This window comes from Antechinus flavipes, chromosome 2 (assembly GCF_016432865.1).
Source record: "Antechinus flavipes isolate AdamAnt ecotype Samford, QLD, Australia chromosome 2, AdamAnt_v2, whole genome shotgun sequence".
NCBI lineage: Eukaryota > Metazoa > Chordata > Mammalia > Dasyuromorphia > Dasyuridae > Antechinus > Antechinus flavipes.
In genome coordinates this window covers 505,217,080-505,229,750 of record NC_067399.1, presented here as the reverse complement: position 1 = coordinate 505,229,750, position 12,671 = coordinate 505,217,080, and the positions used below count along the sequence as shown (strand labels likewise).

Below are 12,671 nucleotides of genomic sequence, written 5' to 3'. Positions count from 1 at the left end.
AACCGATACTGTTTGAGGATGTATTCTGATGGAAGTGAATCTCTTCTATAAAGAGAGCTAATTCAGTTTCAATAGATCAAAGATGGACAGAAGCAGCTACACCCAAAGAAAGAACACTGGGAAATGAATATAAACTACTTGCATTTTTGTTTTTCTTCCCGGGTTATTTATACCTTCTGAATTCAATTCTCCCTGTGCAACAAAAAAAGTGTTCGGTTCTGCAAACATATATTGTATCTAGGATATACTGTAACCTATTCAACATGTAAAGGACTGCTTGCCATCTGGGGGAGGGGGTGGAGGGAGGGAGGGGAAAAATCGGAACAGAAGTGAATGCAAGGGATAATGCTATAAAAAATTACCTGGCATGGGTTCTATCAATAAAAAGTTATCAAAAATAAAAAATAAAATAAACATACTTATATAACTAATCAAAAAAAAAAAAAAAAAAAAAAAAAAGAAAGAAAGAAAGAAAAGAAAAGAAAAAAAAGGGAACACAGTTTCACACCCCATCATTCCCTAGTTCCAATCTGGCCTCAGACACTTACCAGCTATGTGACCTTGGACAAGTCACTTAGTATTGTTTGCCTAAATTTTTCTCATGGGTAAAATGAGCTGGAAAAGGAAATGGCAAACTAAATGGCTGCAGCATCTTTGCCAAGAAAACCTCAAAAAGGGTCAGGAAAAGTTGGACATGACTAAAAAAAAGACAACACTACCAAAAACATGATTAAACCATAATTTCTTTAAAAGGTTAGGAATTTGTTGGTTACTGCCCACAGTAATAGTTGCCCAAGAGGTTCAAGAGAAGTTTCTTGAATAATCACATTTGAAAGGAAATAGTGAATCCTTTCTCTGAGGTAATCTTTAGATCTAAAGCTAGAAGGGATCTCAGAGCTCATCTACTCTATTTTACAGATCAATCAATAAACATTTACCAGATGCCTCCTAAGTGCCAAGCTCTACAAAAAGAGACAAAAGACATTCCCTGTCCTCAAAGAGCTTACAGTCTAATAGGGAAGATAGCCTACAAACAAATATGTATAAAGCAAGCTATTATACAGGATAAATAGAAAATAATTGAAAGAAGAAAAGCAATAAAATTAACAGGGAGGGGTTAATTAAAGCTTTCTGTAGAAGGAAGGATTTTAGTTAAGACTTAAGAGAGGTGGGTATCAGAGTAGAAGAGGAAGGAGAGGGACAGCCTGAGAAAATACCCAGAATTGAAAGATGGAGTGTGCTGTTCATGGAAACTGGGGAGTGAAGTGTACAATAACTAGAAAGTAGGAGGGGATTAAGTTATGGGGGACTTTGAAACAGCTCCAGAAAACAGGGAAGTGATATACCAAGGTCTCAGAGATACTAAACAGAAGACTTTTGTCTTTTGATTCCAAATTTGCGATCATCAATTGCTCTGCCATTGAATTTTTGTAATATTGATGTAATTTACACATCTGCAATATTTGATCAGTTGTCGTATCTTTTTGTTCTTTTTGGTATGGTTAAGATGATGGGACAGCTAGGTGGCGCAGTGGATAGAGCACCAGCCCTGAAGTCAGGAGGACCTGAGTTCAAATATGACCTCAGACACTTACTTCCTGGCTGTCTCACCCTGGGCAAGTTACTTAACCCCAATTGTCTCAGGGGAAAAAAATGAGCCTGATATATGCGTCAAACTACTGTCTGAGAATCTTCCTTTATTGACTCAACAGGCTGGGCCACCACTATACACCCAAAGCCCTGCTTCATGGACTGTGCATACTTTGGCCTAGCTAACTCGTGGGGATTTGGAGGAGGCAATGGAACGGAGGGTTACTTTACTTTGCCAAAACCAAGTCTGACTCCATTTTGAACAGTAGCAGAGAAGTCCCAGCAGCTTTTGAAAATGCTGGATACTGCTTCACAAAACCCCTGGGCGATGGTGGAAACTACCTTCTATGGCTCGGATATTCCACTTTGCCTCATCAAGCATCAGTGTTTCCACACTCAAATCCTCAAGCATGCAGTAGCTTTCATCTATTATTATGATGTTAGACGGTTTGATATTTCTGAAATAGAAATAAGGCCGCTATTGCTTCAAACTGGTTCTAGGTGCAGATAACAAAGCAACAGCAGCAGCAGTAGCAATAGCTCACCAGTCCCCACCCTTGCACCTTGACCCTCAAACCAGATGCTCATATCCCTTCTCTTTAAAATCCATTAGGCTGATTGTATTTACTGAAGACAGAAGTGCTCCTTGCCATAGAACTCACATATTTCCCCATTCTTAGAATAAGTTAGGCCTCCAAGAAGTCCTGAATTTAAATCCAGCTCAGATGCTTACCTGCTGTGTGACTGGGAAAAGCACTTAAATTCTTTTTGCCTCAGGCTCTTCAGCTATAAAATGGGGATAATAATAGCTGCTGCTATCTAGGGTTGTTGTGAAGTCCAAACACAATTATATTTATATGATTGGCTGGATAGAGCACTGGCCGAGTTAGAAAGATTCATCTTCCTGAGTTCAAATCAGTCATACTTATAAGCTGTGAGACCCTGGGCAAGTCACTGAATCCTGTTTGCCTCAATTTCCTCATCTGTAAAAAGAACTAAAAAAGAAAAAGGCAAACCACTCCTTTGTTAAGAAAAACCCCACTGGAGTCATGACGAGTTGGACCTGACTGAAATGAATAACAAGATAGCACCACATAGATGCTAGATACCTGTTTATTCCATTCTCTTCTCCTTCCAAGGCTTTTGAGATGAAGGGGACCTCCACCTCTTCAAGCCTTCTTCATTACACAGAAGGAGTTCATTGAAGCCCAGAGGAATAAAGTGACTTGCCCAGGAAGAAAAGTATCAGAATCAGGAATATTAAAAAGCTCATCTCTAAATACTGGCTGCTCTAAACCTCAAACTATATCTTGCCTCACTAATCAGAGAGCAAAGATTATTACACATAACTTAATCTCCTTTCCCTGGATTCCTGTTATCTGGCATCTTGTACTTTAGAATAGCCCACACCTGTCTGTTCACTTTTAGACAGTAGTAAGAAAAGAGATCAGTTGCAAAGGTTACATTGATGACATTTTGCCTCTCCGCCTATTTCCCAGAGCTTCTTTGTCTTTCAGTCATTTTTCCATTGAAACATATTAATTACTAACAATAGTGCCCTTCTCTATGCTGAGCCCAGATAGTCAGGGAATTGATCCAACTTCCCTATCTCCTTCTGACTCTGGCTGTTCTCCCAATCTCTCTTACCTACGCCTTAGCCACAGAATCAGGATATAAGAGGAATGAAATACAAATCTTTGGAAAGAGGTGATCTGGGGAGTCTAAAATACCTGTGTGGTTGAGACATTGGCTTCAGCTGTGCAAACCCAGGGCAATCCCTTGACCTCTCTGGGGATAATAATAATTTAATTACCTGTCTTATGGGATCAATATGAGGAGAGTAAAATATGAGGAGCTACAAATGGGAATTATTATTTAGTAAGAAAGGAACTACCTACAAAAAGTCTAGAATTCCCACTCACCTGTGAATCACATTCATCCGATGTAAATACTCCACTGCATCAAATACTTGCCCCAAGAATTTTTGCATTAACTGGGAAAGAATCCACAGAATCACAATTAGAAAAACCGTGGGAGAGGCCTTTCCTCTGTCTTAAGGCAGGCAAATATCTAAACCAGCCAGGAGAAATGGTTGTCTCCTTTCTCCCTGGGACATATCTGGGGATGGACAAAGGCTAAAAACAATAACAACAACAAAAGAAGAATCAAAACAAGTTATTCCCTTTCCTGTAATGACATCCTGGTATCTGTGTGACCTGGCAAATGAATGCAGCTCAAAGGATTATAAATATGTGGGGACTATACTCAGGACATTGATGCAGTTTGCAAAGAGAAGCAGGATGGCGTGGGTGCTGCCCATTTTACAGTCATGATTTAACTTAATCAGTGGTAGAGCAGGGGCTAAGCTCCATCAAGCTTGTTACCTGCACGGCACATAGGGTTATTGTTTCCCTGTTCCAGCCTCTGGGCTGAGTGAGAAAGAAAGCATGGGATTCCAGTGAGCCTCCTGGGGAATCAGCTCCTTTGATCTTTCCCCTCCCCCCTGAGGCAATTGGAGTTAAGTGACTGGACTAGTGTCACACAGCTAGGACTGTTAAGTGTCTGAGATCGAATTTGAACTCAGATCCTCCTGACTTCAGGGCTAGTGATCTAACCACTGCCCCACTTAGCTGTCCCCAATTCCTCTGATCTTAAAGGAGGGAAAGAGACCCATATGTGCAATAACGTTTGTGGCAGCCCTTTTTGTAGTGGCAAGAAACTGGAAACTGAGGAGATACTCATCACTTGGAAAATGACTGAAAAATTTATAATATATGAATGTTATGGAATATTATTGTTCTATAAGAAATGACCAGCAGGATGATTTCAGAAAGGCCTGGAGAGACTTACATGAACTGATATTGAGTGAAGTGAGTAAAACCAAGAAAACATTGTACACAGCAACAAGATTATATATAATGATCAATTCTTTTTATTATTATTATTATTATTATTATTATAGCTTTTTATTTACAAGATATATGCATGGGTAATTCTACAGCATTGACAATTGCCAAACCTTTTGTTCCAATTTTTCCCCTCCTTCCCCCTATTCCCTCCCCCAACATGGCAAGTTGACCAATACATGTTAAGTATGTTAAAGTATAAGAAAAACACAATATATGTATACATGTCCAAACTGTTATTTTGCTGCACAAAAAGAATCAGACTTTGAAATAGTGTACAATTAGCCTGTGAAGGAAATCCAAAATGCAGGCAGACAAAAATAGAGGGACTGGGAATTCTATGTAGTGGTTCATAGTCATCTCCCAGAGTTCTTTCGCTGGGTGTAGCTGGTTCAATTCATAATGATCAATTCTAATGGACATGGCTCTCTTCAAACCAGTTCCAGTGTTCTTGTAATGAAGAGGCCTGTGGGAACTGAGTGTGGATCACAACATAGCATTCTCACTCTTTTCGTTGTTGCCTGCTTGCATTTTATTCTGCTTTTTTAAAAAATTGGTTTGATTTGATTTTTTTTTTTTTTTGCAGCACAACAATTGTATAAATATGTACACATATATTGGATTTAACATATATTTCTACCATGTTTAACATATATTGCACTATTCGCCATCAAGGGGAGGGCTGGGGGAAGGAAGGGAAAATTGGAACACAAGATTTTGCAAGGGCTAATATTAAAGAATTAAAGTCCATGCATATCTTTTGATAAATAAAAAGCTTTAATAAAGAAAATATTTAGCAAACAGAGAGAGAGAGACAGAGACAGAGAGTCACAGAGAGAGAGAGACAGAGAAAATCAGCTCCTGTAAAGGGTTTTACCAAAAGGTCCACTTTCTTCTTCAGGTCTCTATGTGTCTCGATCAGATCATTTAAGCTTCCTTTCTTTGAGTACCTCATCACCAGGCAAAGAAACAGAGATGAAGTCTGTACAAGAGATTATCCCTAGTTTAGTACATCTCATTGATGTGGGAAAGATTCCTTTCTAGTTTCCTACCCTCTCCTAGTTAATAATGTAAATTACCCTTTAACTCACAAATCCTGGTCCCTTTGAATTCCAAAAGAAGATCAAGACCTGTCCCAGCCCCACCCGGATCTGAGCTAACTTTGGGGCTACACCCAAAAGCCCCTCGAGCTAAATCTCCCATTATAAAAGGGAGACACTGTGACCCGCTCTTGGCAGAGATTCCAAACATGCTAGCCCTATGAGAATCCTTTGTCCACTGCACCCTTTGTCCAGTGCCCTCCTTATCTCTATCTTCATCTATCTCCTTACTTCCAAACCCAATAATAAACCTCTTTTATCAATCTAGCCCTCGGGCCAATAAATGCTTTTATTGGGTACTCGGGCCACTAGTAGACCCCATTTATTGCTATATCCTTGCGCTGAATCCAGGGAGATTGCAGGGGAGCTCCATTTGGCTCCCTGTACCAGTACCTGACACTAGACCTCAACTAAAACCTAATTTCATTTAGGTACCCCAAATCTAGACCTCAACATTATCATCAGTCCTGCCATGATATCCAGGGTCTAAGATACACTTAAATTTATAATAGGTCTTTGATCACAGAATCTCAAAACGGGAAGACAACTTAGAATATAGAGAAAGGAAAGGAATCTTTGCAACTATTTTGTTTAGCTGATCACTGATCTAGAGATAAAGAAGGAACCTTATAGGCCATCTAATCCATTCCAAGTTGGCCTAGAAAGGTTGTGACTTGTTTAGAGTCACACAGGTAGTAAATGTCCAAGGTTGTATTTGAACCTAGACCATATGACTCCAGGTCTACTTCCACTGTACTCTTTAGTCCTTCAAGATTCCCTGGGAGAAGTGAAAATTCCAATTAGTAAGCCATTTACTACCGCCACGTATCCCTCTTCCCCATAACTCACTCTCCTATGTTTGCTAGAATTTCCAACAGCAAACAAATCTGTCAATCAATAAACAAGCATTTATTTTAAAATGGAACATTTAAAACAACAACAATAACAGTAACAGGATTCCTTGCAACACAGTGTGAAAAATAACGATCCTATCCAACCCTTTTTCCAAGTGCCAGATTTGGGACCTGAACCCATTTTTTTTCCTGACTTACAGTCTAATACTCTGCAATAAAACATAAAAAAATTAATCTGCAAATCTTTGATCATCTGTTCAAACTTAGGTAGGAAATATCTTGTTTAAGCTGGTTTTCAATGAGTGGCTCAGAGGGGCTTCCGGGTGGACAAGGAGATTAGATCATGTGAAAGTTAACATTCAATTTGCCTCTCATTCCTCTGGGTCATCCTACATTTAGAGGCCCAATGAAAGCCTCTATTACATTTTGGACATGGGATTTTAGGTTTTCTCTCACCCTGTCTTCTCACTCTATCTCCATATCTACAATGAGCTCTCAAATGTCCAACTTTTCCGCAATGAAAACATAGACAAGTTTCTCTAGAATTCCTTTGCCAAGAAGGACCTTGTCTTTCCATGTTCATAATAGTTTGGGCATAATAAGCATTTGTGGCCACTGTGGCACAGCGTCTTATGATCTCCTCCAAAGAAGCATCTTTGTCTAGCCCCCATATAATTCTCTTGCAAACCTCATTGGCATTTTCCTTAGCCAAATGTCTGGTCATTATTTCTGTTGCTGCATTATTTCCAATGGTTCTTATTACAGCTGTTTGTAAACATCCCACAAAATCTGCAAAAGGTTCATTGGGACCTTACTCTATTTTTGTGAAAGCATTATTTCCATCTTTCTGTCCAGGGAGAGAATTCCAAGCTTTTATTGCAGCCTTAGAGATTTTCTCATACACTGTTATGGGATAATAAATCTGTTCTGAACTCTCTGCATACTGACCTTGACCAGCTAGTTGGTCAAAAATGATTTGTCCAATAGTTCCTGTTTGTCTATTGTGTCAGAAAGATTTGAATTCAAATCCAATCTCAAACACTTACTAGTTGCATGACCTTAGGCAAGTCACATAATCTCAGTCTGCCTTAGTTTTCTCAATTATAAAATGAAAATAATAATAGCACTTATTTTTCAGGGTTGTTATGAGGACTAAGTGAGATAATAATTGTAAAATACAGTACCTGGCTCATGGTAGGCACTATATAAATGCTTATTCATCATCAAGTTTAAGATACACTTAAAAAACAAGCAGTATGTACATGTAACAGAAGTTAAGGGTTTTAGAAACAATTTCCTTTTCTATTCTTTGTATTTTGAAATGCATATGTAATGTATAATATGTATAATGTATAATAATGCATAAATGAAATGCATTTAAGTTCATGATAAAAAAAAATTTTAAACATTCATATGAGATAAAAGAAAAGATTTGGAACCATTTTCTCAATGCTAGCAATTAAGAGTGGAGTTCTATAGTTTTGCTCCTGTCAGGGTGGAAAAATTGTCACATGTCAAATATTAGAAAATGCCAGTTCAATTTAAGTGTAGTTAATCAGTTAACAAACTATAAGTCAAACACTGTGCGTAGGTCTAGGAACAAATGTAAACAAAAAGAACGCCCTCAAAGAACTTATATTCTAATAGGGAAAGACAACTTATAAAGGAAAGTGGCAAAGGAGGGGGTGTTTTTGAAATGCAAACCCTAAAGTACAGGGTTATTGTGGACTTCCACAGTATAGCACAGAATTCCACAGGCCAGGACATGGTCGGCCTGGATGCTCTCCCTAAATGGGGTTCTGGGAGGAGCCATCCAGATGAGCCTAGTTTACTACTTTTTTCCTACAAAAATAACTACAAAGCTTCTACCTCTCAGAAGCCTACCTTGATTCACTAAGGTGGAGAAGCTCTTTATTAAGTACCCTTTCAAAAATATCAAGATCTGGGCAACCTAGTTCCTCCACTCTTGGAGCTCAGGACGTTAAACCTGGCACAGTGCCTTCAACCAACTCACTACTTGCTCCTCCCCTTCCCCAATTTAACATATGATAAAAGATCAAAGCTTAAGATTGGAAGACCAAAGTCCCAGAAATTTTGCCCTTCCCCTGGTTGACTTCCAGGACCCAGGAAGTGTACTTTGCATTGGATTTGTTCGGTCCACACAGCCCATTAAACATTAAATCACTCGGGCAAAAGGTCCAAGACTTTGACCTGTGGGGATGCTTAGGAAACTGGCTTGCCTTTACCTGATTACTCCAGGTGATAAAGAGTTCTTTGTAGGTAGAGATGTTCAAGTGCTGAAGTTTCAGCAATGGCATCATCTATGGGGGAGGAAACAGAAAGGGAAGCTAAAAGCTGTTACTCAGCATTCCTTACCTGTATTCTGACCAAAAGTGAAGCAAATTCTAGACTTTCCCTGCTACTCTCTCCTTTGCCCCCCAAAGTCATTTACTAAACTGGCAACTGTGTGTACAAGGGGCAGAGATAGTCAGAAAGTCAGAGATAAAGATATTAAGAAAGAGAGGAAGAGAGGAGAGAAGAGGTTAAAATATAAAGACTGAGATGCAGGTCAGGGGGAGAAGAGAGATAGACAGGAAAGGGAAGTGAAGTTTCAGAAGGGCACTTTAGAAATAGTCTCTCTTACTGATGAACCCTTGGTCTGCACCCAGATAACCCACATATAAGAGCAAATGCCAGGAGAGTTTGAGCTGAAGCTCCAGCCTCCAAAACCCATGGGGGAGAACTGCCCTTTGTTTTCCTGTCATCCCTTACCAAGAGGTGTCAGATTGTCCTTGTCCTGGAATACCTATCCTCCCCTACCCCCATGGAGTCTTAGTCTCCATTAATAGAAAATCTTAGCATTTAGAGTGAGCTGGATAGTAGTCTTTTTCCTCCTCCCAAAGCAGACCCCCAGGACCCTCTATTTCTGGATGCCACACTGTAGAAAGGACATGAACAAACTCAAAGTATACAACCATGGATGGTGAGGAGACAGGAACTCATGCCCTGTGTGGATCATTTGAAAGAATTGAACTTGCAAAGAGAAAGTTTAGGGAAATATAGTCATTCTCTAGTATGTGAAGGGTAGTCATGTAAAAGGCAATGTAATTTAATACTTTTTGCCTCATATAAAAGAGATGATCTATTATAGTGAATAGAAAGCTGTACCTTCCTCTGATTCATCCAAGTATTGTGACCCTTGGCTAGACACTTAATAGCTCAATGCTCTAGTAAGCTCTCTAGATCTATAAAATTATACAGGGAGAGTTCTTCAATAGAAACAAGGAAAAGGAAGGGAAATGCAATAAGTGTTTATATAGCCTTCTATGTGCCAGGCACTGTGCTAATGAGATTTTATGTGACAACTTTTATTTGAGGAATTGCAAAGTTTCTTGTTTAAACTTGGTTTTTGTACATTAAGTAAATATTTCAAGGAACTAATGAATGAATAAATTAATGAAAGCACCATTAGATTACATTGCTTTGTGTTCTTCCACCCCAAATGATATTTTATTTCCCTTTGCCAAAAAATACAAAAAAAAAAATCCCCCCACAAAAAAACCCACTGTAGTTATATATTGGTTTAAAAAAAATCAGAATAAATCTAGCAAATTTTTGCTGAAAATAAAATTCACTGAACTGAAAAAGTATTAAATATTTAATGCTAATTTATATTATTAAAATCTCACTTGATTTTTGGAAATTTATTTCATTTATAAAAATAATCCTTCCACAAACATATTTTGCTCCACTAGTTACTAGAGTTTAATGTGACCATTAATTTTAATGTATATTTTATTTAATTTGTTAGATATTTCCCAATCATATATGAAAAAAAATTAGTATTCATTTTTCAGTTCTAAATTTTCTCCTTCCTTTCCACCCCCTCTCCTAATTGAGAAGACTAGAAAATAAATTGATTATACATTTGAGATCATACAAAACATAATTCCATTATTAGCCAGGTTGTAAAACACACACACACACAAAACCAAGAAAAATAACTTTATGAAAAAGATGTTTCAATTTTCACGCAGAGTTCATCAGTCCTCTCTCTCTCTGAAGGTGGATAGAATTTTCATTATGGATCCTTTGGAATTGTCCTAGATCATTGTCTTTATTAGAGTGGCTAAGTCTTTCAAAGTTGATCATTCTTAAATATTGCTGTGTAACCATTAATTTTAATAACAAGTCTTGTTCTAAAAGCATTATTTCTAAAGCATTATTTGTTTTATCCCTAAGTATACCACATTTACACTTCTATTTTGTTTTCTTTTTCCCCTCAGCCCCTCTCCCTCCCCGCCAAAAAAAAATGATCATATAGTTACCTCCTCAAGGGCATCATTTGCATGTTGTTCATCAATACAAGATACCTAAACAAATGGCAAGAAAGAAAGAAATAATGTTGTCAAGACTGGTCAACATTACCCCAGTTCTATGTACCTCTGAGATTCTGAGGGTTAGATCTGGATGGGGAGAATCACGTTATGTATATTCTCTTTTTTCTTGGTCAATGGGTCATAAAAATCATAGGATTAAGAGTTGAAAGGGACTTTGTTGATCCTCCAGTCTGAGTTTTTTTTTTTTTTTAACAGAAGAAACAGAGGCCCGATTGGGGTTAAATAACTTGTCCAAAGTCTCACAGGTAGAGTGACCATCAGAGTCAAGATTCAAATTGAAGTCTAGGGCCTAATTCAATTACACTCAAAGAAGATACTAATGCAAGCAATGGCTGGAAAACAGGGAGACTGGGAATTGGAGTGAGCAACGAAAAGGGAAAGAGAACAGAGAGACTGACTATTGGCCCCTTGACTGAATTTCATAAAATTCCTTCATCTTAGTGGTGATACCACAGGGCCCAAGGTCTGCAGAAGCTTTGAAAGCACTGAAATCTCTTATCATCAGTCCAGCCAGAGATGAATCAGGCCCTGCTTCACCCCAACAAATCTCACAAGGCACTAGAGATGCTCACTGATGAGTGAGAAGGCCAGCTAATTAATATAAAGGAGAAAGATTTGATTCCCTCCCCAGTCTGGCCAGTCCATTTAGTTAAGGGATGTTGTCAAGGATGAGAGAGCATTAAATGAATTGTAAGGGAGCATTCAGGCCAGGTGACCCAATTATGAGGTATAGAACAGGCCCTTTGAGCTAAACAGAAGGGAACCACAATGACAGGCAGGGCCTCTTATAATCTTGAAAAATCATCTAAGTGGAAGTCAGATTCTAAGAAGAACCTAGTTCCTAGGACAAACAGAAAACACAGGGGACTGAATAAAGGAGGCCACCAAAAGCTGCTGGGAAACTGTGGGAAAATCAAATTTCCCTTTCCTACATTAATTTATTCCAAGAAAATTAGAGATTCAGAGCTAGAAAGTTTTGTAGATTTTGTTATATACATCATGAAAATAATTTATTTAAAATTTCTTTCTACTTAATAGTATTTTATTTTTTCCAATTATACATAAAGATAGTTTTTAACATTCATTTTATAAGATTTTGAGTTCCAAATTTTTTCTTCCTCTCTTATCCCTTTCCTCAAGATGGGAAACAATCTGATATAGATTATACATGTACAGTCATATTGAACACATTTTCACATTAGTCATGTTCTGAAAGAAGAATCAGAACAAAAAGAAAAAACATGATAAAGAATATAAAAACAATAAAAATGAAAATAATATGTTTTGATTTCTATTAAGATTCCATGGTTCTTTCTCTAAATGTGGATGTCATTTTCCATCATGAGTCCATTGGAATTACCTTGGATCATTGCATTGCTGAAAAGAGCTAAGTCTATCATAGTTGATCACTACACAATGTTGTTGTTACTGTGTAGAACATTCTTCTGGTTCTGCTTACTTCACTCAACATCAGTTCATGTAAGTTGAAAATCAAAAATTTAGATTTGAAGGAACCAAGGTCATCACATTCAGTTTCTTCATTTTAAAAACTAAGAGAAGTTATTGGTCATAAAAATAGTAAGAGGTCAAATCAGAGTGTGAACACAGATTCTTTGCCTCCAAATATGGTGTTCTTGGGGCAGTCTGATGGTGCAGTGGATAGGGCGCTGGCCCTGAAGTCAGGAAGACCTAAGTTCAAATCCAACCTCAGCTACTTAATGCTCACTAGCTGTGTGACCCTGGGCAAGTCACCTAACCCCAACAAAAACCAAAACCAAATATAGTGTTTTTTTCCACCAAAATTGGTAGAATTGCAGTTGG

At 38.1% G+C, this 12,671-nt stretch overlaps 1 protein-coding gene across 1 annotated transcript in view; it reads right to left on the bottom strand.

The window, feature by feature from the left end:
- The window catches only part of STKLD1 (serine/threonine kinase like domain containing 1), a 44,941-nt gene that overhangs the window by 21,325 nt on the left and 10,945 nt on the right, over positions 1-12,671 (bottom strand). Inside the window, exons 3-7 of the mRNA XM_051980279.1 lie at positions 10,779-10,823; positions 8,697-8,771; positions 5,374-5,478; positions 3,513-3,583; positions 1,933-2,048 (exon numbers count right to left, since the gene is read on the bottom strand). Of these exons, the coding sequence (XP_051836239.1) occupies positions 1,933-2,048; positions 3,513-3,583; positions 5,374-5,478; positions 8,697-8,771; positions 10,779-10,823 (412 nt within the window). The remainder of the gene's footprint in view (positions 1-1,932; positions 2,049-3,512; positions 3,584-5,373; positions 5,479-8,696; positions 8,772-10,778; positions 10,824-12,671) is intronic.